Source organism: Centroberyx affinis, unplaced genomic scaffold (genome assembly GCF_046629955.1).
Source record: "Centroberyx affinis isolate AG114_WGS23_722 - 3 ecotype Tasmania unplaced genomic scaffold, CSIRO-AGI_Caff_v1 ptg001003l_1, whole genome shotgun sequence".
Taxonomy (NCBI): Eukaryota; Metazoa; Chordata; class Actinopteri; order Beryciformes; family Berycidae; genus Centroberyx; species Centroberyx affinis.
The window spans coordinates 36049-63850 of NW_027279567.1; the positions used below are offsets into that span (position 1 = coordinate 36049).

At 41.3% G+C, this 27802-nt stretch overlaps 2 protein-coding genes across 5 annotated transcripts in view; one reads left to right on the forward strand and one right to left on the reverse strand.

The window, feature by feature from the left end:
• Positions 1-2964: 2964 nt before the first annotated feature.
• On the reverse strand, positions 2965-13920 carry LOC139646813 (secretory carrier-associated membrane protein 1-like). Of its 3 annotated transcripts, none has more exons than XM_071522550.1 (9): positions 13714-13920; positions 10367-10444; positions 9918-10025; positions 8864-8972; positions 8571-8699; positions 6773-6932; positions 6548-6649; positions 5861-5978; positions 2965-5708 (listed from the first exon to the last, which is right to left on the reverse strand). In XM_071522550.1, exons 1-9 carry the CDS (start codon positions 13768-13770, stop codon positions 5559-5561), a joined length of 1011 nt encoding a protein of 336 aa, XP_071378651.1. In that variant the 5' UTR covers positions 13771-13920; the 3' UTR covers positions 2965-5558. The 3 variants fall into 3 exon arrangements, with proteins under 3 accessions (XP_071378651.1, XP_071378650.1, XP_071378652.1); XM_071522549.1 differs by having other exon boundaries at positions 8864-8975; XM_071522551.1 differs by lacking the exon at positions 10367-10444.
• Positions 13921-15456: 1536 nt separating this feature from the next.
• Positions 15457-27802, forward strand: part of ap3b1a (adaptor related protein complex 3 subunit beta 1a) — a 51377-nt gene continuing 39031 nt past the window's right edge. Inside the window, exons 1-5 of one of the 2 annotated variants that reach the window (XM_071522548.1) lie at positions 15457-15742; positions 24078-24153; positions 24337-24411; positions 26867-26962; positions 27542-27702. In XM_071522548.1, coding sequence (XP_071378649.1) covers positions 15609-15742; positions 24078-24153; positions 24337-24411; positions 26867-26962; positions 27542-27702 — 542 coding nt within the window. In that variant the 5' untranslated portion in view covers positions 15457-15608. Of the gene's footprint in view, positions 15743-22918; positions 23089-24077; positions 24154-24336; positions 24412-26866; positions 26963-27541; positions 27703-27802 lie in introns of those variants that run through there. The other variant, XM_071522547.1, reaches the window with a different exon arrangement.

Sequence of the window (27802 nt, forward strand, 5' to 3'; positions counted from 1 at the left end):
TGATCTAAAAACTCTCAAGGATACATTAAATGTTGTATGCCTGAAATTTTTTCCTCAACTTAATGATGATATATTTGAGGTTGTTACATAATTGGCCTCCAAAATGCAACTTTAAAGCTCATGATACTCTTGGCAACCAGGAATCTAATATCCAACAGGCTGCCTGAAATGCTGAAGTCCTTTTAAATTCTGTCCAAGGTATTGTTCAATCTTTCTACATTGAGAAATGCCTCTAAAATTAGGTAATTTCCATCCTTTTCTGATAGTTATTCTTGGCTTGATTTCTTCTTGTGTAGACTTTTGTAACTCTCAGCTTGTGTTCAAGTCATTGTGACTGGAAAATGCATTTGGCTCAGTACCACACAACCTTTGGTGGTATCATTTGATTTCTTTAAATGTCATCAAAACTCCAGTTGAAGTCTTGGTCCAAGACATACAAATATTTTACAACATCTAAATGGCTGAGTAGGCTGTTTCAAGCCAGAATGGTCAGCTGTCCCATAACCCAATTATTGTTGGGGTTGGAAACTAGGGCTATGACTATGGTTTGTAAGGTGTAGTGTAAGTAACTATAGTTCTGATCAGTGTGTGTGCATGTGTGTGTATGTGTGTGTGTGTGTGTGTGTGTGTGTGAGTGTGTGTGTGTGTACATACACTCTCACCCTAAATGGCACAAGAGACAGTTAGATCAAATCCTGTCTGTTGGTAAATACACGGCATCATTTCATGTAAATCCATCTGCTGTGAACAGAGAAGCTGAGAACTGGGGAAATACCATGTGCGGCTTGGAAAGACAACTAATAGGCCAGAGCTGTCATGGTTCTGGCAACATGTTGGTTTCACACACTCCCATAAGGTATGAAAGGCACAGAAGAAGAATACCCCTTGAGTCTGAGAGGCTGTTATTCTTCCTCTGTGCCCCTTCCTGCCAGTGATGAATTTGGTCCAATACCAAATTTCCTCTTTGTAAGCTTGTTGCTTTGCTTTCTCTCATGCAGGTTTGTTTGTGCCAAGACCGAGCTGCACTTGACCTACAATAGCCTGACGCCTGATTGTGCATTCTGAACCACTTCTTCAAAGGGCCCATTTCTGCATAGCTACTAGACAAGCTACACAATAGGCCTACTACTACCACTACTACCACTACTACTACTACTACTACTACTACTACTACTACTATTACTACTACTATTACTACTACCATTACTACTACTACTACTACTACTTCTACTACTAAAACTACTACTACTACTGCTACTACTATTACTATTATTACTAATACTACTACTACTACTAAAACTACTACTACTACTGCTACTGCTACTAATACTAATACTAAAACTACTACTACTACTGCTACTACTATTACTATTACTACTAATAATACTACTACTACTAAAACTACTACTACTACTACTACTGCTACTGCTACTAATACCAATACTAAAACTACTACTGCTACTACTACTAATAATAATCATAACAATCATCATAGTAAATTAAGCACTATCTTTAGAATGTTGTTGTGTGCTATTGAAGCAATATTTGTTGTCACAGTTGTCACAAATGTATGTATGTATGTACTGAATGTATGTATGTATGTGTATGTATGTATGTATGTATGTACTGTATGTATGTATGTATCTAGGTTAGTTGAACTAGTAGTGTCTCATCATTTCCTCCTTTATATAGCAGATAGCGAGTCTCTGAAATAGATTTGTTCCTTGAAATAATGAATTGACACTCTGGCTGATAAAAAGCTGTTCTTCTCCCGTCTGGAGGTTTCAGGTCAGGGAGTGTGGGCTCGTGCACAGGCTGAAGAATCAGGGTCTGGGTGGGCTACATGCTGAAGCTGTGGTCAGAAGAACAAATGTTTTCGGGTCCTGCTGCTGTGTTGCCTCTGGCCTTCATCAAGAACGAGAGTATCAGGCTTCCGCATGCCATACTGCAAGAAGGATTCCAGCGATGCCTCACCTTACAGTGATGATCTCTGCTCCACTTCCAGCAGCGGGTGGATAATGTTAGTCTGGATTCCATTAGGAAACCCCTCGGCCCATCGTGTGCACAAACACACACACACAGGTCATCTTCTCCCATCTGTGATCTGTGATTTCACTGATATCCCATCTCGCCTATTTCTAAAAGAATGTTAACTTTTTTTTACAAGTTCAAATCCTTGTCCAAGATCTGGTCATCTTCTGTCTGGACTTGTGTAACTCCCTCCTGGCTGGGTTAGAGGAGTCTCTTCGGCCCCAACAACCCGGGCCGCTGCCAGGAATTATGGGCCCCGATACAAGATATGATACTGGGCCCCCCGCTCTGATGCATCTGTCTTAGCATATGTCTTACCGTATCACCTTGCTCCTCTTACCCTGGTTGTATTTTCCCTTTTCCCCTCACAAACAGCACCTAAGGGAGCTGGAACCCTCATAGCTCCAGTCCACCTCCTGTCCTGTCCTGTTAGATGACCCAGCTCTCCCTTCCCTGTGGAGGCCTTTCCATCACTCCATATGGCCTCATGTCTTCCCCCTCCTGGCTCTCCAATGATGAAATGCCCCTCACACACCAGTCGGGTCAGCCATCACTTGCCATCTTCTGTCTTAACATGAAAACTCAAGAGATTGCCTACATGTAAATGTAAAAGGAATATGTCCATTAGCTGGAAAGTGAACTAGGAGTAAACATGATCTAATGTTCTTTGCTTACTGCTGACCTCCTCTGGTTTTAAGCTGCTAGTGCAAGTCTGCTGCAGAATATATCTGCCCCTTAACACACTGAGCATGAATTTCTGTGGTTTGACTGGTAAAAGAAGGAAAGAAAAATACCATATAGCCTTTCCTTAGATTGTCTGAATGGCATGCATCATTTTTACACCACACACATACAAGTAAATATAAGCATGACTTTATATGTAAAGAAAAGGCAACACATAAGGAAGAAGACTTTAGAATTTTATTCAGTGTTAATACAATAAATATACAAAACTCAAACTACTCAACATGCGAATGAAGGAGAAACCAGAGTGCATCTTTAAAGGACACTGAAATTCAGAGCAATAGCTGACCATCTGTAAATTTTACAAAATATACAAACATCCCTTAGTGTTTTTTAAATAATTTCAAAAAAATTCATTGTCAGAGATGAGTACGAAAAATTTCATTTCATTTTCCAGTGTTTCTACCGCACACCATGTTACTGATTATAAAGCACAGCTTAAAGCCACAGTCCATCTACAACACAGCTCACATTGCATTGCCGGCTTTCTCACATTAAAAATGTTTTTTGAGGCCAGTCAAAATAACGGCAAAATTTTGTAGACGCCATGATTCCGATTCATTTTCAAAACAGCAGGAATAACCTTATGTAGATTGGTGCATAAGCGTACTCACGCGTACACACACACACGTACTGGTTAAGGTACTATTGGTCTAAATAAAGTCAGTATGAAATAAAAAAAAATCAGGAAAGCGAGCAGAGAGCACAACACAGGTATCTTGCAGCGAAGAATTGTCTCCAATAAGTCAGAAGGATCCCAGACCCACGGCCAAACTTTGTCCTGCACACAGACTTAAGACCGGTAAATAGACTGAAAGGCCCAATTCCTTCTATTTACACTCACACAAGACACATGCATACATAGGCGTATCTGGCTTAAACATGAAACCACAATAGACAGTGTGATCATGGACATTCAAACAGTATAAACCTCTTTGCAGCTCACACTCAAGAGGCCGAACATAGAAATCGCATATATTAAAAAAAAGACGCATTCAAAGCAATGCAAGTAGAATGCATTTCAGGCTTTTGATGACTGCACACAATAGAAATGAAAGAGAGTAACACAAGACAACTCCCATCTCCAGAAGTGAAGCATTGGTTTGTGGTCTCGCTGAAGTTCAGTGATAGTCAATCCACAATAATGGTCAATTTATGAATATACAAGCAATTATCAGCAATCAGCACATTAACATTACTGGTCATTGCTGTAGTCTTTTAAGTCATTTTTATTGCGAGGGTTTGATGCACAGCATATATTTCAAAAACAGACAAATTTTCTCAAAGGAGAGATCTGGTGTCATTTTTTTTTTCTTTGTCATGCAAGTGAAGAGTATATCCTGAGTAAAACTGAGGTAAATCTCCATTACCCAAGAAAGGCTGGAGACAACTTGCGCTTTCTTTCTCTTCAAAAATTGTATAAACATGCAGCTGTATGTACAGAATAGTGGACCTCTCATGCGATCAGCGTCACTGAACAAGAGGAAATGAATTTCTTTTCAGCAAATGATTGAGAAATGAACTTTGCTGAACTCAGCGGTCACACAGGTCCTGTATGGATTTAGCATCTTCTCTAATGAGCAGGAAGGCATGAGACCAATATAAATCACCTTGTCTTAATGCACCACTGACTGCAGTGTGCATATAGAAGCATGTGATGACTAGAGTAAGGTGCAACTTGGCATCATTTCACAATGACGGACATGTAGATCATTAAAGGCAAAAGACTTCAAGCAACAAATACTTGAAAGCTAACTTAAGGAAGTAAGACTACACACCTTGTGAAAGTCAATTCTGAGGAAAGCAAAGAAAGATATATAGACGTGAGAGTTTGAAAGGCAAGACCGTGTACTGGAATGCACAGCATTCATCTTCAACAATACCAAGTAGCTCCACCAGGGGGCAGCGTCAAGAGGGGCCTCGTTCTCATTTAACAAGCTCCTCTACAAAGTTACAGTTAGGGATAACAGTTCAGTCAAGGTGAGAATGCTGCTGAATGTACATTAATTGACATGTGCATCGCTAACAAGAGTACTAGGTGACTTCCATTGTGCAATAATTGAGCTTAATTATTAAAAAAACAAACAAACAAACAAACAAACATAGTGATTAGGTTAATAAATCAAAGAAGGACACGGATACAAAGGAGGAGCAAATGTTGCAGGGGCGCACTGAACTACACATGGGTACAGAGAGAAACTAACAGTGACTAGTGAGCCTACAACTGTTTGGGCTGGGAAATGTCCCGGGCAATTTCAGAGGGTTGGACTTGGTTCAGCTACATGTAATTAGTATCCGTCTTTGTCTACAGAGTGACAGACAGGTACCAACATTCATAGAGGCACACAAACATTCTTTTAGTTGGCCACACACACACACACAAAAACACACACACACCCACGCAGAGAAAATAAAAGTTGAGCACGCTGGTTGAGTGGTGTAGTGTAGGTGAGGGGTCCCAGAGTCACGAGAGTGCATAACGCTGCTGGGGTGGGCGGAGTACAGAGGCCTCTGGGCAGGACAGAGCCAAGGCCCTGTTTGAATGTTCCCAACGTCCCGCTGAGATCACAGATCACTTGTGACTGGGTGGGCAAAAGCGAGGTGCCGACCATAGCGCTTTCACAAAAAAAACACACTTCGGATCTGGTCAGAAGGCTGGGGGCCTCTCGATGTGTTCAAACAGGGCGGTCGGCTCGGTGGAAGCTGGGTGTCGCGCTGTGAGCGGAGGAGGGGCGGCGGGCCGGACGGGGGGGGGGGGGAGACGAGCGGGCTCTCTGGGCCGGTCAGATCTGCTCCTTGAAGGCTCCGTGGGCGGCCCTGGAGGCTACGTTAGCGGTGGCCGTCTGGACCGTCTTGTTGGACATGACGCCCGTGGCAAACTCCTGCTGGGCCTTCTCAAAGCTGGCACCGGTGGTACGGTACATCCCATGGACCTAACCGAGGTCAAGAGGGAGCGGAAGAGGAGAGAGAGAGAGCGAAAGAGGATAATTGGGATGATAAAAGGGGAACAGGGTGAAGAGATTAATAGAGTAATCAGACATAGAGAGGCTCTCTGAATTTCTTTCTCAGTTTGCGGCGTACCTACCCTTTTGAACATAATGAGGGACATGACAGACAGTGAGGTAAAGAGAGCAGCGATGAGGATCATTATAATGCCCACTGGGATGCTCATATTCAGGCCGGTCAAAGCCGAGATCCACCCGCTAAGGAGGAGAAAGTCAATACGTCACACCATGAAATAACACACAGAAGTTGATGACGGAAATATCAAAGATCCTTAATAACTAGGGGATATAATGATACATTCATCTCATGGTTTGGTTTGATAGACAACACTGTTTGCACAAAATATGCGCTAAATAAATATGGTGATTATGGGTTTCTGTAAGTTACATTTTAAACTTTAAGATATTTTTAATGCCAGTTCAAATAAACTTTATGCCCAATTTCATCCCCAAATAAGCCTGAACATTACAAAAAATATATATACATTTGTGCAACCAGGGAAATTTCTCACAAGAATAGTAATGCAATCTATGTTTTTAAGACCTCTGAAACCATATTTAAGACTCAAATGCAACATTTAACCATATACCGGTGACTGGTGCAGCATATTAGTGTTATCTGGAAGGAAAGGCGCTCTTACAATACTTAACCTAATAAATAACCTTGATATAATCCTTAGTATTGAAAATTCTTGCCCTGATGGCATTATTCTTGAATTAGGCACTAAAAATACAGACACACAGAGTTTCTTGTCATGTAGACTCACCTGGCCCCCCAACCAGTGATGCCAATAGCCTGGAGGACGTAAACGCCGAACTGACAGATGTACACGAAGAAGAAAACAAAAAACCTGAACGAGCTGTCACTCCTGCAGAAAAGAGAACAAGGAGAGGGCATGACAACCACGACGTCTATACACGGCTGAGCGTGAGCCTAAAGCAAACATCTGTGTGTGTGTGTGTGTGTGTGTGTGTGTGTGTGTGTGGTTTACCTGAACGCTCCGTAAAGCGGTCTGTACCAACAGACGAAAGAGCAGGGCGTGAAGAGCATGAACCACAGTATGGCCAAGCCGAAGTCCACCCCTCGCCCCGCGTCCACGCAGAACCAGGCCAGGCAGCCCACCATGTTCGCCAGCAGCGTCCCGGCGTGAACTGGAGAGATACGGCGGAGAGAGGAACGCATTTAAACGGCTGGGTGGAAGTTATAGTGAAAGTGGGGCAGTGCGGTACCCTTGGCAAGCCGTTGTATAAAGTCAGAGCATGGAAAGTAGGCTCGAGCGTGGCTGTTTGCGGAGGATCCTGGCCCGCGCACCAGTGTCCAGTGTCTTGCCAAGTGGGTCTAATGAAGTTCAGGGCTGGAAGAGGAGGAAACGCTGCCACTTAATATTTCAACATGCAACGCGGGCGCAGGAGTGAGGACGGGAACACTCGCACAAATGAATAATTCACCATAACCATTCTTCCTCGGGGGTTATAATAATAAATGCATGGGCACTGTATAGACACATGTACAAATAACAGAGGGCCTGTATAGCTGAGGGACCACGACTTTACACCACTGCGTGAAATATGACATCACCCTGCTGCTCCACATACCACAACTGAGGACCGGGGGTCAGGGGGACAGTGTGCTCAAATCCTTCACTACATGATGTTGCAAAAGATATGATTTGTTGGCTTGAGTTAAATTGTATGAAATCCTTACTTAATAAATCACACACTGATCAGTGAATAAAATAAAGGAGAAAGAGTTTATCGTCCTTGGGAGTCCGAGTCTAAACCAACCGAACTCAACCTAGCCAATCATCTGACCGAGTCACATTATCCGACCACATGACTTCACCGTGTGCCCTCGTCATGTGGTTACACAATTCCACTGAAAACCCATTCATTCGCCGAACGACCGACTCGTATCGCCCGCTTTGAACGCCATTAAGACTGAGCTGTACAGGCTGAAGAGAGGGGGATAAAACAACTGCGCTCCTATCCAAGAGGGAAAGTAAATTTAGTACCTCTCTGAAGCAATTGCCCATAAAATAAACATTTTGTTCCCCCTCATGAGAGCCCTTTGGGTTACAGCGTAGTCACATGAAGACGTGTGTGATGGGTGATTTAGAATTATTAATGTTATTTTTATTGAGTTAGCTCTGGGCTGTAGACAAGAGAGCTGTGTTTTGAGAAGCCCGGGGGGAGCACGTTTGGTATTTCCTCTTCATAACTGTAATAAGAACAACTACATTTGGATATGACTTTTCTTATAAAGGTTTTAAAAGCATTGTAAAATAAAAAGAATATAATAAAGATATCTGCAATCTGTAATATAAACTGGGGCCAAGCCATTTATTGCATTAAACATAATCAAGAAGTAGTAACAAAGTAGTAAAAAAAAAAACTACACTTCTATTTTTTGTTTCATGAGCAAGCGCGTATAAAGTGTGGATGGATGCAATGTGTTTGTGAATGTAAAAGGGCAAAAAGAACTAAAGAAAAAGAAGAAAAGGGGCAAAAAGAACAAACGTTTGAGCTCACTAGCTGAAAAAGTCCCATCATAAGAGTTGAAACACTTACTCCTCCAGTGCCTCTTTGATTTTTGTGTGTTTAAAGAATGTGATAATTTTGGATAATGTGAAGATTTTGATCCAGCTAATTTTTGGCAGTGCGCAGAATATGCCTTTGTCTTTTCACTTCATCTGGGGGGTTAATTCACTGCCCCTGGATTAACATCATCGACCTCATCATAAGGCAACACGCTCGTTCGATGTTTATGGCCAGTATGAAAGAAACACTCACACATCCAGAGGTAGTACATGATCTTGACCGTCTTCTGAAACTCTACAGGAATATCCACCGTGATGTCGTGGTAGAAACAGGGTCCCACGGGCAAATTCTCTGGGAGGGGAGGCCAGTTGTTTTTCCTGCCTGAGACAGGAGGAGACAAGTCAAGCTTATGAATAAATAAAACGAGACTCTTTTAGGAGGGAATTCTGTTAACATCACTGGTGGATTTAGGACAAATATTTGGTCCGCAGTTGTGAGAATAATGATTTGTGGCCGGTGTGTGTATGTTGGTGGCTGGCGCTGACCTCCTGAGGCACTGAGTGACTGCATTTCCCTCTCCCGACGGTCCAACTCCGCAGCCTTCCTCTCCAGCTCCTCCTGTCTCCTCAGGAGCTCGGTGGCTGCTTGCGACGGCTCCTTCACACACACACACACACACACACAAATAGGTTTCATCTCTCTGATATAAAAACACAGCCGTGTGCGAGGTGTGTCAAACTGTTTGGCTGCTCACCGGTTGCCTCTCTCATTGTACGAGTGTGAAAAGTAATTCTCAGCTTCTACTGTTGAGATAAATCCAATTCTCTACAGGAGTAGCACCAGCAAGAGGCGGGAAATCACAACAATAGCAATCTAAAGCCAGCGGCCGTCCCCGGAGCCTGCCTACAAACGAGATGCACCGTTGCAAGTTATTTCCTCTGCCTGCCTGCATTTCCCTCTGTCTCCCTCAGGTAGAAAGACTATTCGCCATTAGAAACAGGCTCCCAGAGAGCAACGCTGTCCACAAGAAACCAATAGTCGTGTTAATGCATTTTCTGCCTCCAGTACACTGTCAGAATCTGTGCTGGTGGTGTCGGACTAAACCACTAGAGCTGTCAGAGTTGCTTGTTCGGTTGCTCTCACACACAGAAATATCCAGCATGGTGACAATGTAGAGGCGTGCCTGACTGAGTCGTCAATCGGGATGGGACAATAAAGCGAAATTCAATATATTGCAATGCATAAATGTGAAAATGTGTATCGCGGGGCGGAAAAAATGAAACGCAATATTAGCTCCATTTTATTCTGCTGTAGTAATCACAAATGAGATGACTTGTTTCACAGTCTCTCCATTGAAATGATATTACTTACACTTTGTAATGACATTTTTAAGTTGTTTACATTCTAGCGAGCCAGTGCCACTGCTAGAAAGATTTGTGTCAAAGAAATGAACATTTATTATATCATATTGTGGTTGTATTGAATCGTGAACCCCATATTGTCCCATCCCCAGTCGTCAAGTCTCAGTGGTCCATAGAACAAAAGGAGAAAAGTTATTGCAGTAGAGTGCCAGCTGCGGAGAGGGTTAGTCAATAGTACCTGTGTCTGCAGCTGGGAGTAGGCTGGAGGCTCCTCTGTGGGTTTCATGATGGCGGGCTGTGTGTTGACGCCGGGTGCCGCAGCCTTGGGTGCCATGCCCGGGGTTGTCTACGGAGAAAACACATGTATTAATAACCGCATCGTGTTATCGTTCCAATTAACAGGCAAGAACGTCTCAACATGCTCCATGAGACTGACCATGCTGTGACACTGACAAATCTACACAACAGTGTAGATTTCTACAGTGAACTGGAATGTTGGCATTTGAATCTGAATTCTTGTGACGTGTTTGGATGTTTGGGCCTAATGAACATCGCTATTTGATCGTTAACTTTTTTTTCTTAAAATGTGCATCCCTACTATCATGTCATGTGATGTGTGAATAGTCAGTTCCCTGCCTCTGGATAACCCACAATTATCAGAGACATTGCATCAGAAACTGTACTCACCGGTTTGGCATCTGTGAAGGGATTGTACTCCTCCAACCCTGAAGGAGCAGTGCGTGCTACTTGCGTCACTGATGGATCCTGAGAAAACAAACAGATATAAAATGTTTCAAATAAGGACAGCTTACATGCTCTTCATATGGCTTTCAACAGGATCTTGGCAAAGCATAATATTAGTAGCAATGACCCTCTAGTGTGATGCCCATGCCTCTGCTATTTCCAAGGACACCAGTAGAAATATCAACGCTCAGAGAAAACTGGCCTGTGTGAAGGAAAGAATTCCTACATTATCCTGCCAGTCCAGGGCCAAACAGCACAAAAATGCAACAGGCCTATAATTCAATACTGGCAAAGACAGGATGATTCCAATAATTTTCACGGCAAGAAGACTATGAATAGCCAGGTCTGCTAGTTTGAGAAGGGTGGTGAACGCCTCTAGCGGCTATGACAAAAGACAGAAATAAGAAGGGAGTCTTTGTACTCTGCTGGCATGCTGTGCTACGGACAGAAGCTACTGAAGCGCTTTTCCATCCCTTTAACCACAATGTAGATTTGCATCACTGTCAAGACAAGCACATTTAAACAACCTTAATCACACAGGCTAGTGAATGAACCATTTCACTGCCTACTATTTTTGACCGGTGAGCGGCTATAACACTGGAGTGCAGCTATGTTTACCTATGGCGTGTACTCTAGGTGTCCTAGTCATGTTAATAGGACAAATTTAAGTTTTGAGTGCGTGTAGTTTACTATCTCCTGCCTTTCTGTGCATGTAACAGTCCTGTCTATATAGGCATTCAGTAATAGTAACGTTTTAAATAGGTGTAAGCTTACCATCAGCAGGTTTCAGTCATGCACTAGTTTCATTCAAGATCCTACTCAGGATTAATATCCAATCTGTGTATTCCAGACGTTCTATCCCAGTCCGGCTCCAGTTCAGTCCTCTTGCCGTCTCCCTGACTCTTAAGTTTCTGGGAGCATCTCTTTCTCCACCACACACACACAGGCTGCTACTTGTCACCAGACCAGGGTCATAAATATTTCAGCGTATGTTGCGATTAATCTTTAATATCGCCCTATTGCACAGCCAAGCACATTCATACTAACTGCAACACTTTCGACTTATCTATAAAAATTCTAGAGGGAAGACAGTACAAATTAATTATTAAGCCTAGTCTAGTATCTGTTGCATGGTTGTGTGAAAAACAGCAATCAAAACAAATTTCATGGCAATGAATTTCCTGTCACCTAACTGTGCACAAACAAGTGAACTTCTAGAAAAAAATGGGCATTGTTCTGCATGAGTGGGCAACATAATTTCATTATCTTGCAAGCTAGCTACATTATATCCAAGACCTCAACACTTTGCCTACTCTACTGTATTTCAAGGTGAAACCGGGCTGTGTAACACAATGCAGGTATCAGGTCAGCAGCATGGAAACCAGTTGGAGTCAGTGCTTTCTACTGTCTATGATACTCTGCAACATGTCACCCCTTTAATACTGATTAGGCTACTGAGACTAGACTGTATATAATATCTACGCTGCCTGATAGGGCTTTTTATTAACTCAAAATATGGCAGCCTGATTTCTGTAATTAGCCTACATCCTGAGAAATAGGCCGAAACAGAATAAACCGTCTGATGCATGACTGGGAGAGATGGGATCTAGCAGGAAAGTAGCCGGTGGGGATCCTAGCACCACCTGTCGCCATGACAGCACCATATGATTTCATGAACTATTGAAGATAGCTCAGAGAAGGATATGAAGCTCCATTTGTCCTGGGGCGAACGTGTACGCCAAAAAAACAACAGAAAAATGGCAGGACGGCGGGGGAGTACGAATCACGTTGCAGAATGTTAATGGGCTCCATGAATAATTGACTTTTCATGCGTCTGTACGGTCAAAACACACCGCAGCTCTGGTGTTTGTTTGGCCTACAACTGCATTTCCATCCACGGTGAAAGATGCTGGAATGGTTTTAGAAGTCCCTCTGATACAATATAACCTAAACAATGAAAGAAATCCTTTAGGCTATAATGCCCCTCTCCTTTTTACTATTGTATGTGTTGCCCTGTGCTGTAGTGTATTCATTCATTATCAGCAGGAGACAGCAACATTGACAGCAAACCTGCACAGGTTTCTGATCTAACCCTTTCTCACAAGTATTTCTTTGACATAGGATGACTTCTGTCTTTAACTTTAGCTTTTCCTTGTCAGCATTGATACTGCCATTCTAAGCTCTCTGTGTGTGTGAGAGTGCGAGAGAGAGAGAGAGAGAGAGAGAGAGAGAGAGAGAGAGAGAGAGAGAGAGAGAGAGAGAGAGAAAGAGTGCAATGCTACCCATATTTGCTGATAAAAAGGCAGGCACTCCTTACTAGCTCACTAGTAGGCTAAAGAGCCCATCATTTGATTTCCTTTAAGAGAAAGTGCAGAGTTGTCAGAAACCTAGCATGTGCAATTCATCCGGTGAAATGGCTAAAATGACTAAGTATTTCCTGAGTATCAATATGGTCTGATTTCGAAAGCAGCGGCTGAGATGGTGACTTAAAAAATGGGATTGTTGTTCTATTTGGTTAATAATAACATTAAAGTATTAATCTCTTCCGACCCACCGCAAACCCTGGATGTTACTTTCTAATCATCTCAGCTGGTTTGTGTAAAAGATCGATTAGGGGCATCTAACTTTCACGCTTACTGAATAAAATCTACTGTTGTATGGTCTATTGATTGTACAGTTTTAGTGAGGCAGAGAAATCAAATGATAATGAATTCATTAAAACAGCAACAACACACAGTCTATCCATGGCTACTAATAAGATGTGGATTTTACAAAGTCAGGGTTCTCTTTTAAGTAATGGGAAGGGCACTGGACAAGTGGCAAGTTAGAATTGACAAGAGCAAATAAGGTTGAGTAAGAGCAACGAAAGGCACAAACACCATCCGCCCAACCCCTTTAACCTGCTGCAGTCTAAAGTAGAGATAACACTAGCTGTGTCATCACTCAGGTTAACATAGAGAGCAAGCTAACAGGGACATTTATAACACTACGTTCAGTTACATGTCATGTGTCACTCCAGTCAGGCAACGACGAGAAAAGTGAAGCAACATGAAAAGTCAAGCAACATCACAAGCCTCAGCACCAACAAGTGAATGACGACGTGTTAGCCAGCTGCTAGCACTGTAACGTCAAGTAACGGTTGTTAATATCCGGCTTTATCTCCGCTATCCAACACAGGAAAGCCAACGAGAGACTTGTCTTGGCTAACACAGTTAACCTAGCTAACGTTAGTCAGTTTAACGTTAGATAAAGCAGCGGCTAACGCTAATAGCTAATAGCTAGCTAACTACCTGAAAAGGGTTGCTGAGGTCCGGATCCGCGAACGGGTTGCTGTCGAAATCTGACATTCTACTGTGAGGATGTCTTTAGTTGTCTCGTTTAAATCTGTTAAAAACTAATAAAAAAAGAACCAAATTTGGTGCTACTTCGAAACAACGTCTTGCTGTGTAGCAGACGCAAAGATAGCACGGACGGAGGTGAAGTCAAGTGTAGACTGTGTAGATAGTGTCCAAAGATGTAATACGAAGCGAGATTGGTCACCAGCGGATAACCAAATGCGGCACAACGTGACGCCCTGCGGAAGTAAAGGAACGTCACGTCCGCCATAGCTTGCGTTGAAAAAATATAGGCAAAACTATGCAATGTGCAGTTCTGGCTTCAACGTATATCACACATTATGAATATATCGCGTTATGAATGAATTTGAGGAATATTTAATAAAAAATAACAAAGAATAGCCTGCGTGACGGCTAGGAGTGGTAAATAAAAGTCAAAATGTGTTGACTTTGGTAAATAAAAGGGTGGATAAGCTCTAATCGTATAAGGCAAAAATATAAAGAAACCAATATAAAGAAACTGATTAATTTATGTTTTTTTTTCTTCATTGAATCATATTTTCATATCATTTCCTTCAATTTTGGACTAATTACTATTGGCTATAGGCTACTATGAATGTATGTCATGAAGATATGTCAGCCTAAAGAGGTGGATAAACTCTATTCCACAAGTGAAAAAGTGGGTATCCTAGTTTATAATATCCACAATATCCCTATAGCCTATAGAAAATGTGGAAAAATTAGTGATATTTACCTAATTCATATTTTACCCAATCTCTAAGCTTTTCAAACAAAGGTATGCCGTGTCCAATAAACAGACCTTCTATTTAGATTTGATTCACACTTAAACTTAATGAGAAGAAATATTTTAAAGTATATTGGAGCGATTCAAAATTTGGTCACAATTTTAAATGACTCAAATTTCTTTGTCTTTCATGTCATCATCCTCTGACTGGGTGGGGTGTTGCTGGGTTATAGTGGTGATCATTGGGAAAGGTGTCTTGAATAATGATTGAATAATGTGGTTGTGCATTTTGTCTCCAATATCTTAGCTTTTTGCAATCTAATTTTAGGGCTGTTGAGTGATTTCACCTACCCAGTTTGGTATCATTTAGACTTGCAGATCAAAACGTCAAGCAATTACAATAGATGTTTGGAAAGGAATGAACTGCGTCCCACTTCATGGAAACAGTAGCCTAGTGGAAATAAAGTCTCAAGTCTAACACGTGTCACATTGCTTTACACAAAAGATGTCTATGTCCAATGAACTCCAGTAGTCCAATAGTCCATGAGAATACACCTATGTTAGATCATTTCACCATTTAATTTATTTGTGTTTCACGTCATCATCTTCAAACTTGGTGGGATTTGGCTCAATGTAAAATAATGATTGTTGCTGTCAATGCTATTTTGCGTGAATATTTTTCGTAAGTATGTTTATGTGGATTGTTGGTCTTCTTCCTCTTCTTTGAAAACAGTTAACGGTATCGCTTAGTCGTAGTTACCTTGGCAACAAAAGGATCAGGCGCCTCGTCATAGATCTACAATTTCTAAAAAACTGGGACCGACAAGCACAACGTTGATCAGTTAAAGCAATGTGTTCTACTAACTCTAGATCTATGGTGTATGTGCCGCTGTGGCCCTGTCATGTGACACCAACTTGTCCAACTCACACTTCCGCTACTGCGTGTGAAAAGTTGGTTGAAATCTCGGTGAAGTTTGGCACTGCAGTAACTCTGTAGAATAAGTTACATTAATACATTTTTTAAGCTGTTGAGCCGTTTGTAACTCGGAAGAGGAACAGGGACAAGTACGCTCCGTATCAATTTATTTGTCTTGCGCCTCTTCAAATGCTGAGCATGTCGACGAACACCTTGTACAATGACCAAGGAGGAGCAGAGGCTGCTGTGGAAGTGGGGCAGGAGAGCACCCCGACGTCCAGCGCCGGAGCCGGGTTTGGACTCTTCAGCACGGACTTTAAAAAGTAAGCCACACCGTATTCCGTTTGATATCAGCCTTGTTCCCTTTTGACAGGTTTGTTGTCTTAAACGTCAGGCAGCTAACTTCCATTAGCTCTCTTGAAAGACAAGAGGCCAGTTAAGCCCCTGCAGCATCAACCAGGCAGTGATGGCGAATTGCTATGTTAGCTATTTTCGCATGGCACCGTTAGCTGTCAGTATATCAGTATGCTCCTTGTTTCAGGCTACTTAGCGCTGACTTGGGGCCAGTCAGATACGTACTGTTTGTTTTATTGAATCCTTATTTGTCAAAGTTTGCTCGTCTTTACAAGGGAGACCAAGTCTAGGCAGCTGCAGCACATAAAGTTATAGACAGAAATATACCAGATACAGCAATAAACAAACTTTGCATAATACGTTATAATAATCTTGTGAGCTTTTACTTAATCTAATCAATGACAACTCCTAGTTGATTCATCTTCCGGAGACCTAACAACTTCTGTAAACCCACTATTACTACTCAGCTCATCAAGCTAATTCTGAGATTTCAGACTACACTGTTCCCCACATTTATATACAGTATTAAGAAATAATAGGGAAGCTAACTTAATGTGGCCTTACAAATAAAGCTATACATGTGTGACATAGCGTATGCAGAGAAGGCCAATTGAGTACAGTGTATAATGATGAGTGAGGGCCTTACTATTCCTCACAAATATTAACTGTGAGAAAGTGAATCCCACATGTGCATACACTTCAGGCATTCATATATGGCAGACCTCCATAATCAAGTGCAGACCAAGAACTCAGACCTTTGTATACTCCAAAGAAAAACTAAATGTATTTCTAAAATGACAGCCTACCATAACCTCAACCTCAGTATGCAGCTTAAGAGAGTGATATAAATTGATTAATATAGCCAACAGGTAGGCCTATAGCATTTTCCTTGAATTTGCTTTCTATATGTGATTACAATGTTTTGAGTGTAAACATTGTAAACTTAGTTGCAGTGCTTTCATCCCAGCATTAGTGAATGTCCTAGATTTTGTTTATCTCATTTTAATTCAACGCAAAGCTCAGTTGACAAAGCTTTATGCAATCTTAAAAGCAGATTGTAATTTTATAGTAGCCTGATTAGCGTAGCTCCTAGGTGACGTAAGTATATCATCTATTGTATATAAAAATTGAAATTGGCATTAGTACATTTGGACCCAAGCTGTTGGCAAAAATAGTGGACCCACTACTAAACCCTGGTGCACGCCATTTCAGACATTTGACCAACATGAAGTGAGCCCATCAAACTGTGCGCATCAGGACACTACTAAAGAATAATTTACAGCTCAGTCTACAGCTGGATTGGACAGACCAGTACTGGCCACCCAGCTTTATTATGTTATGGCCAAAGGTATCAGATTCCTTTGTGAAAAATCAATGGTGAGGCCTGCAAAACACTACTTGTTGTTAATACTTTCTGCTGAAAATACTGGATTGCTGAAAATGTCCCTTTTTTAACAGAAGTAGAACAGGCTGTTGGGTTAAAAAGATCTGTTGATGGCTGTACGATTAGGTGTTGATTTTTTAAAAAGCAAAAATCATGTTTGTCTGTTTTTCCAGGATCCATTTTAGGTATTTATGTACCAAAGCAACAGGAAATGGTGCAAAATAAAAGGGATTATCAACCGCAAAATGAGTATCATCAAGACATGGAATTCATATTAACTAGAAGTCTTATGACTATTTGAATTTGCTGTTAAAACACCTGTTTTACATCCCCAGCCAAGTCATTCTCCATGTCTTATTATCATAATGTCCAGGTGTGGATAGTTTTAATTCAAAACAAAATGATCTGTAATTGAATTTCCATATGCAGGGATTTGATTTACTAGGATTTTTCAAGACTTCAGGCTTTTTGGACATAACACTGCCAACAAATTTCTGTATTCTCACCTTCCCAGCACTATTTCTTGATCTTTTTGTCCTGTTCTGTTTACCTATCATAAACAGACTTCATCATATGGGTGTCCCAGGCTCTCTGTGTTTTACTGGTGAAACTGTCATAGAGGAGAAATACTGTACAGATGGGTCTCTATTTGTGATATTACATACTAGGACAGTCTTCTACATCATCCTACATTTGTCACACTAATGTTTAACCAACCGTTCCATATTATAAAGCTGGAAAAAGACCCATCAACATGTTCGGACGCCTGGGTAGTCTCGTTGTTTGATTTGAATCTCAGTAGTCTGCCACTAGAGGGCAGCTAGGTACCACTTTATCCAACCCTTGCGTTCAAGTGTCACTGGAAATCAGTGTTTTAATGGCTCAGCTGCTCTCTGAATGTGTGTTAACAACACACCAAACCTACATAGGTAATGAGGTGTAGGCGTAGTTGCTAACGGATTCAGATCCGAGCTGCTCAGTCAGTCTTCAGGACTCAGTGTGGACTTTTTATGTTTATTCCAGTACCAAAGTTGCTGTCGTATTGCTGAACTTCCTGAACTCTAGCAAACTTGTGTGTGAGGTTATACTGCAGTATCTTGTTTTGTTTTGAGCATTCTCTGCAGCAGGCATTTGGCCTATGTCTCTGTGTAGGTTACAGGTCCGTACAATCAGCCAGGCTAATGTTTAATGTTGTTTAGTGTGCTTAAGTGAACCTCTAAGCTGTCTCACATGACAGTCCACTCAGTTAGAAAAGGCTAGGTCATATTACCTCTAGGCCAAGCTGGAAGAGCAGGAATAAAATGGCATGAATGATGCTTCTTTTAGCACATTATGTCTCCGTCTGACACAATTCACAATGTGCAGGCCTGTGTTCTCTAATATCTAATTAGTGGGTCTGTCCCTGATATAGCATAGCAAAGCATAGCACATCCACGTCCGCATAGCACGTCTCTCTACGTGACACACCATGCTTCCTTTCACTTTTCCCAAAATTTGGTGCCTAAAGTACTTTAAACTGCTGAAATGTATTCAGTTTAGTTAGTCATTTATTTTAGTCAGTTATTTTTATTGTGAATAGCATTTTTTGTCAGCCAGTCATCAAAAGAGACTTGTAGCCTATTCCTTTGTAGAATTATTGAAATGAGTTGTGTTTTGTCATTTGAAATAGTCTAATAGTTGCCATATGACAAGGGCCAAACCACATTCCTGTAATCTATTCTGTAGTCTTATAGTCTAACTCCCGCTGTCTGAGAACTATATGCCAGGCCTTACCGAGGCGAATAAACATGTGACTGTAACCCTTGGGCTAATTAATTATCTGTGACCAAAGAGATATTTCATTTTAGCTGAGTGGTATAGCTTGATTTTTGTGGATTTGTTGTATGAAATTATGAAATGATTATTGGAGACAAGAAGTAAACATATTACAACTATGATTTTGACCTTTAACTTATTTTTCTTTAGCTAGGTTTATGTTGGCCTATCTATTCACATCTGTTCACATCCAACCTGGCTAAGAGCCTCTCAGATTCTCCGCACTAGAAGCTGGCAGATTTCAACCAAAAGCATTAGAAGGGATTTGCTCTAAAATAAACAGTTTCTCCTGTTAAAGTAAATTTAAAGTAAACTCTTTAAAATCTTGTATGTTCCCACTATTAATGTTTTCCATTATGTCAAATAAATGAAAAATGTTCTTAATGAATAATTATTCTCAATGTATAATTTCATCTAAAAAGTAAAGTAATGAAAAATGCATAAATAGCCTACTTGCCCTAACAATTTTTATCATGAATCATAGATATAAATTCAAATACTGCAGTTTACCAGGTGTCAGTACCTTTTTTTTATTTTGTTGTTGTGGAGCATCACCTATATCCCATCCATGAAAATCCTGTTTCTATATGCGCTTTATCATATTTTAAACACTTGAGTTGGCCGATCACCATTACTGCACACTTCTTGTGCTGGTCTCAATAACTTTCCTCTTGGCAAACCGCAAGTTAGAGTGGTGGATCCAAATATTTTGACAGGAACGTGCATATTTTCTCACTGTGGTGCTTCTATATGCTTGATCAGACCAGACTTGAACAGACTGTATTTAGGTTTAGCCTACATCTGTTATTTTAGATCGCCCATGAGCTCAACATGAACAATTACATTCTTAATTAAACACACATTTTCCACATTATTTTAATTTCAAGTTTTCACTGTGATTTCAACACATTTAAAAGTTTTGATCATGTTGTAAACTTGTGTTCTCATCAAAAATGATAGTAGTCAAGCACACACTGGTATTGATGATGATGATTGTATTGGTGTTTTGGTGATAGCATTGGTGCTGGTATATGGAAGGAGTCATGGAGATGAGGACAGTAACCGCACACTCATAGCTCTGATGCAAAGATTATTTATTATAATAGAGGTAAAAAAACAACAACATTTCAAATGTTCCAATAGACCAAAACAGTTTTGGTCTGTTGGAACATTTCAACAGACAGCTGTCTTCATCAGGTTTTTTTTTGGTTTTTTTCCTTTACTATAATAAACAATCTTTGCATCAGAGCTGCAGCTCTGCAGTGTGCAGCTACTCTCCTGATCTCTGTAAACATCTGTCTAAACATCTGTTCTACTAAGACCTCCCCTGTCTTTTTCCTGAGGCTGAAGCTGCCAGTGCTGCTTTATCAAAAGTGCAAACATATGTCTATCAGCTTTCACTCCTGCAGAAAGGAAATGGTATTTTAATTTATTTCAACAATGTAAATGACCGCTCTTTAAATGAATTCAAGAGAAAATGTGATTGCATTCCTTCATTCATTGCTAAACCAATGGCATTTCTTTCTCCTCAAGTGTCTGTGCCTTTGTTGAAGTTCTTGCACTGTGCTTGGGAGGCACACCTCACACACATGAAACCTCTAGACTCTAAAATGTCATGTCAGATAGTTGGCTTACCATATTTACCAGGGTTTCATTTTGTTGTTCCATTGTGCCAATAACCTTCTAAAATATAAAATATCCCACCAGAATTTGATCAGTGGGCTCAACTGGCATTGAATCAGTCATGACCAATGAAAACTTAAAGTTTGCAGTTAAATTTGCTTGATTAACATTTATCATCCAATCATACCAGGGCACTTTTCTCACAATGTTTTTGCTCACCGACACAATATCCACCCAGGAACATTGGAACAATGCACTCTGTGAGTGTTTAGAGTGAGACTAGGAAAAACCTTATTTAGCACTTCCCCAACCTGAAAAACACCCTTGAAACAAAATAAACACGCTTTGGAGGAATAATGCTTCTTTGATTATTGAAGAATTGCAGTAGCGAAGCATATAATAAAAATAATAATTATCAAGAACATCAACAATATCAACCAATATGAACCTTTTGATTATGAGGACAGTAGTCAAAAATGATTTTCTGTTTAATTTATTTATTGGAGAGAGATTTTGTTCACAAGTGATTATCTGCTTATCTCATAAAATCAGCACTAAGATTCATCTCCTACCTCTGGCTATATTGACAGTCTATTGCCAACATAGATTTTGAGATCCTAAGTGTTTTTGGCTGGCTTGCATAGCCGACAGCCACACGGAGGCGCTAATCTGTTACTGTCCATTCGTCAGTCAACCCCCATTGGAATGAAAGAGTTATGGTCTCTTTCAAGCTCAACACTGAAGATGTGAACAAAGTGTGAAGTGACAGATGAGGAGGCACCAAAATTACATTTTGGTCAAATTGGTAATGGATCTTCCAAACCAGATATTGAAGTGTTCACAGTTAAGAAGCGATCAGTCGGTCCGGTCACAACGCACATATGAGCAAAAGTGATGTTAAGTGATGGAGAGGGACAGAAGGAAAAAGTTATATAAATACAGCCACAGGAGATGAGCAGTGTGGACACACCGTGATGTGCTTTGACTGTGTGATCACATCTCAAAAATCGCATTGAAATAACAAGTAAAAATAGAATCAAAAGTGTTTCGTTTTCTCACATAACATAACAAGATCACATCAAATGAGATAGATACACGTGTGGCCCTCTTGTAATAAATATTCATTAAGAAACTGCCATGTGTAAATAATATTATAATCTCTCTGCAGTGATGGAAAAAAGATTTGAAAAGCTCATAATCAGCCAGACGTTATGCAGATAGTTTGCTTTTGAAGGTGTGGAGAGACTGAGAGTGATGCAGTTGTGTTGGCTACTTTGGTGCCTGTATAAATGGAAATCCTTCATTACCTATGTTACAAACTTACTTTAACCATTATACAACAATGACACATTTTAGGCACAACAAGACATTGATTTCCATGGGCAAATGTTATTTATCACTTTGTGTGAAACAGTGTCTGGATTCATCAACCTCAGTTGGCCCCTTCGGAAAAGAAGTGGGGGTCAAATTTGACCCGGTCCAGAATCATCCTGACTCGAACACTTATTTAAAGCTATTCCTTCTGCCGTTTAGTTTGTTACTGCTATGGATGATGTAGCCTGATGGGGCTCGGCCCGCTGGGCTTATCAGCCAAAGTTGGCAGCATATGTGCTCTTGGTGGCGTGGAACTCAAGTGGATTATTGTGCTGTGGAGGTGATGAAAAGTTGCTCAGTGTTTACCCACGGGCGTAGATAAGGCCCTCCCGTTTCCCCTAGAGGGAAGTGACCACAGGCACACAGAGGCAGAGTTGCATATAGCCTACAGCCACTGGGCAGGTTGAAAAGCCCTAGTTTCAGAGAGCAGTGGACACCAGCAAGATTAGGGCTACAACTGCCCGGCACATGGTTTCAGATAGAGCGTGGACTACAGCAGAGGGAGAGAGGTCTTATCAGAGTGAGCAGGGCAAGCCTCACGCATAAGGATGACTAGCCATTAGCGAGCGTACAGGGCATCTTGTGACTTTATCGCCTAAGAGAACAGGAAGGGAGTAGTGAATGACAGAGGCAATGCCAGCGGAGTCTATGCGTTTTTCTTCCTCCATTCCTACTTTTTGGCAGTTCTGAACCTGGGCAAAAAAGAGAAGTTGAGCACACAAGAAGACAAGACAACTGTAAATACAGCCAAGAGGAGAGAGCACACAGCCTGAAGGAAAGTAATTACCACAACTCTTATTTCACTCTTCAGTCACTGGAGATACAAACAGTAGAGTTTGTTGATATGGACTCAGTTCTTTAAAGAGCTAACACCGGTGGGTGAGTGGACTAGTCCATAGAGCTGAAAGTGTTGAGCCTTGTAGTCAGGCTGCTCCAGAGGAAAGCCGGTATGGACGGGGGTTTTTCTTCTTTGCGCTTGGAGGCGGTGGGAGCAGTGAGAACAGCGCTGGTGTCTGCTGAGAACCTGCAGCTCACCCTGAAGAGTGAGCTCAGTCAGGAAGAGCAGGCCCTTACACACACCAACTCCAACAGTAGCCCCGAGGAGACACACAGCACCGGGTACTGTAGTATGCTGACGCAACCGCACTAGCCTAACCCTAATGGAGTCATGCAAACTGTCTTTTTTACTGCAGTGATCTTATAAGTTCTATTTTTAAACCTGATGTTTCCTCATATGTTTTGCCAGCTGGATGCTCTGTGAAAATTGTAACGCAATTCAAAAGAAACCCATAGAAAGAGTTATGTCAAACTTGGGGAAAAAGTAAAAGACATGTCACCTCTATTACCGCTGTTTAAAATAACTAAACATACAGATGGTGTCAACTTTAAATTACATTCCTTGTCTCTAAAAGTTTGGTATGCCACATCTTTAGATGGAATATACATGCATAATATTTTACATGAATTAGCCTATGATTATTGTGGACTTCTCTAAGCATTCTCTGTTTTTTTCCACTCTCTTATTTCTCACACTCACTAACCATGCGATTCTTTCTCACTCAATCTCTTTCCCTTTCCATAATTTCCATAAAAATGTAGATATCTCCATTGGCTGATCAAACATACACCACCATTCTTATCCTAAAGTTTTCCATCTTGACATTGCCTCTCTCATTGCTTAGCCTTCAGTGCAGAATAAATGCTGTGTAGCTTTACAATGAAACTGTGTGTTGGGGGTTAGGCCAACATACCAGCCTCGTCTGCATCATGTGAGCGCAGGCTAATTTTGGTGGAAATTGTTGTGATGCTGCTGTTGTGATTTGATACCTTAGGTCAGTTTCTTGCCATTTGGGTGTTCTAGGCTACTTTGTGGCCCTTGCATGTATAATGTGTAATCTGTGATGGCTGATGCGATCTGCATGACCAGCTGGAGCTTGCACAAAACATAATACTGTCTATTGTTCAGACATGGTAGACTCAGAGGCCATGCAGTACCTGTGGTCCAGCTATAATTCTTGAAACTGATTAGTCAAAGTCATCGCTGCCATACTGAGCTTCTCTAACATTGACTCCAAAGACCAACAGTGTGGCATATTTTCTGTCCTCAGGAATGATGACCTTAAGGAGATGCTGGAGAGCAACAAGGAATCGCTCAAACTGGAGGCCATGAAAAGGATTGTTGGGGTGAGTGGATGTGGGACCTCACATACGTCAAACACGCGAAACGTCTTTTTTAAAATTAATAACGCCTTTGTTGTGTATGTCCCTATTTGATATGCTCACATATCCAATAAGCCATTTCTCAGTTGCTGAATTGAATGTCAGTGATGAGATTGGTGAATTGTTGTTTTTTTGGTTTGTTTTCAGCTGATTGCCAAAGGGAAAAATGCATCTGAGTTGTTTCCCGCTGTTGTGAAGAACGTTGCGAGTAAGAACATCGAGGTATGACATCAGTAGGAAATATATCACAGAAAAACATCATTACTATTGTTTCTGATTTAACACTGTAGTCGCTATAGTTTGCAATTTTCCTGTTACTTGACATTGATGGTGTATAAAAACAAGTCATAGTTGTGATTATGATTGATTAGTTGATTTGCCTTTGATTGATTTAATTCTCCACTAATAAAAGTGTGACACTACAAGTGGGCTCTCTGGATGAGGCCACAGAGGAAACCTCGCCATACAAAACATAGTAGGCCAGTAAGAATTACCGTAGTCTTTTGTTATATTTAAAGGGTTTCTTTTGACTTTCGTTAAATGTTCTTTGGTTCATTTTGGCTTTGATTTGGTTTTGATTTGGTTTCAAATTGTCTTTTTTGATTCCCATCAGGGATCGCCTTTGAAATAAGTATCTTCAGTTGAATGCGTCGTCCCCTTGGATTGTATCTTATGCAATGTTATTTCCCACTAATCAATCAATAGTAGCATGACTAGTTTTATTACTGTAAATCCTGAACGGGCGCACCTGCGTAAAGATACGATGCCGTGGGCCTGCTTAATGCCTAATTTCACAAAATAATTTAAAGTGTAAGGCACAGTCTTGATGGACTCGCTCACAGACTGTTCCAGTGAATGACCCCACACTAAGCAACAGCTCAAATGGGGTTCCCATACCCAAAGCCTGTGAATATTGATTAGCAGCAGAAGAATAATCAGGTAGTGTGAGGGGCAGCCTGTGAGTGGGGGGCCTGAAGCTGGGCGCTGTGTGCAAGGCATGCAGCAGAAGCAGCTCATGGCAGGGTAGGGGAGCAGGTGGGTGGATGTAATTGGCAGAAGAGAGCCCACAGTCACGTCTCCGCTCTCCCACCTCACACACACCAGCTGCTAAGGTAGTGTGAGGTCTCGGTCTATCTTTTCTCTCCCTCTCCTTCTTTTCCTAGCTTACCCACTTTCTTCACCTATATCGTGCTAAAAATGGCCTCTCTCCGCTCCCTTTCTCCCGTTTCCCACCCTCATCCCCTCTCTTCTCGTCACTATCCCTCAAAGGTGCAAGCCTCCGCTAGCTGGCATCGATCCCCTCTAATTAGAAAACAGCACAGGAGCATGCGGTTTATTGACAGTGTTGTGTGATTTAATATCAGCGTGCTTTATTTTCTTAAACCAGTGCTGCGTGTATGTTTGCATCTTTCTGCATTCACTCTATACACAAGAGTGTGCACAACACATTCATAAGTTTAAATGGGAGCAAAATGAGAGCCGTACAAGGCACTCTTGTGCAGAGAAGGAAGGTAAAGTTAAAAAGCTTTTATTCAAATTAGGGCATATCTAGGGCAATAAAAACGGCATCTGGTTTCGACCACGCAGGGTCTTCCTCAGGGCGTGTTTGGAGAGACGGTTGCTTTGTTTTTGTGCATGCTTTTGAGTTATTTTTTGTGTGTGTATATACAAAAAAGTGACAGAAGATAAAGATTATAAAAAAGACACTTAGAATATTTGTAATATGATGCATGTTTCAATGGTATAGCCCTCAATCCCCCACTTAACCCCTCAAGATGAAATCAGCAGTGTGCTTTGTGGTCATAGAATCCAAATCCTCGAGGGCAGATGGGTTGTGTCCCCTTTTATAGTGAGTAATGCCATTAATTCCACCCGTAATGACCAGAACGATGATTGAGAACTGTGGTGCACTGCTGCAGGTCAATACTCGCCGCACTAGAAAGCATGGTGCTGACTACTGGATGAAGCTCTGGGCAATTTTGCCTAAAATTTAACCTTATCCCTGACCTCAACCTTAAATCAATCCTTAAATGAAATTATAGTTATTTCCTTAACTAAGCCCACCGTTTTCATATCCAATCTATTTTTCCAGTTCCATTATTTATAATTTCACAATCTCACTGCTTACGCACCCTTCTCCCTCTCCGAATATCTGAAGTGAATCAGCAGAGGAGCAACCTTTGGCCCCCAGTTTAACTTGTCTGTCAGAAGCAGGACAAATATTAGCTCAGGCTTTCCCGTGAGAAAACAGGAGAAGTGGAAGCCAAGACACAGGAGGGGGGCAAATAACTCAATGGCAATTTCTGAAAGCCACAAAAATACATAACCTCATTCTCTGCCTGAAACAACACTGGATTCAGTCTGCAACCAGTGATATGAGACAGGAAAACTTTCAATACCAGCTTTCTCTCCACCCCTTGAAAAAACAAACTCAAATTTCCCTCTAAATAATCTAGCTTAAAGAGGGCTCTCACTATTGTGTCATACATTATGATTAATTTTGTTTCTTGTATAGTCTCTCTTGTATCATTTATTGGTTGTAAACCAAGTAGCATGTTCATATAGACCTGCACAATATTTTAGAACAGCTGTTTTCCCTCATTGTTTTCCCAGTTTGCTGCATTAATTCTTCTCTACAGGTGTTTAAATGTATTGCTGTTTGATTTGTCCTTTGTAGCTGAAGAAGCTAGTATATGTGTACCTGGTGAGGTATGCAGAGGAGCAGCAGGACCTGGCTTTGCTGTCCATCAGCACCTTCCAGAGGGCCCTCAAGGTAACATCTCCTCCCCTATAGTCTCTGGCTTTCTCTCTTTATTGTTACTAATACTCTAAAGAAACTGTAATGTTTCAGGTATGGATGGATGCCCCCATATGCTTGTGTGTTTGTCGGTGTATTGAGTCACCAAGAGACCGTGGGGATGGGACAACACTGATGCACTCTTATCTCATTGTGTGTGTGTGTGTGTGCGCTTTGCATGAACGAATACACTATCATGGTGTGTCTTCTAACCCACACCGCTACAGACTGCTTTCTTTTCTTGCCTTCTCTTTCATTGCTCAGATGTAGGCAATGCTGTGGCTATTGTTAAGGCTCACACTAACAAGGACCATACTGTAATATTATGTATGACATCAGTGTTGTAGTAGTATTTTATCCCTAGGGGGAAAATTCTATATACAGTAGCTGAGTATAAGAGTATTGTTCTAACCTCTATCCTCTGGTTGATGCTCCAGATCTCCTGCTAATTCATATAAAACATTCTTCCACATGCTATTTGTTGTGAGCCATGACATGTGGACGGCTCATCTCTTTGTTTTAAAGTAACAAAATAATCGTATCTCTTCCTGGCAGGACCCAAACCAGCTTATCCGGGCCAGTGCGCTGAGGGTTTTGTCCAGTATCCGTGTCCCCATCATTGTCCCCATCATGATGTTGGCCATCAAGGAGGCTGCAGCTGACCTGTCTCCCTACGTCAGGAAGACTTCCGCTCACGCTATCCAGAAGCTCTACAGGTACAGTACTGTGCTATGCTGCTGTATCTGTCTTTGGCAAATACGATACAGTAGGCTGCAACACTAGCAGCAGATAACACTGGGTAAAGCTGGTAGCTCT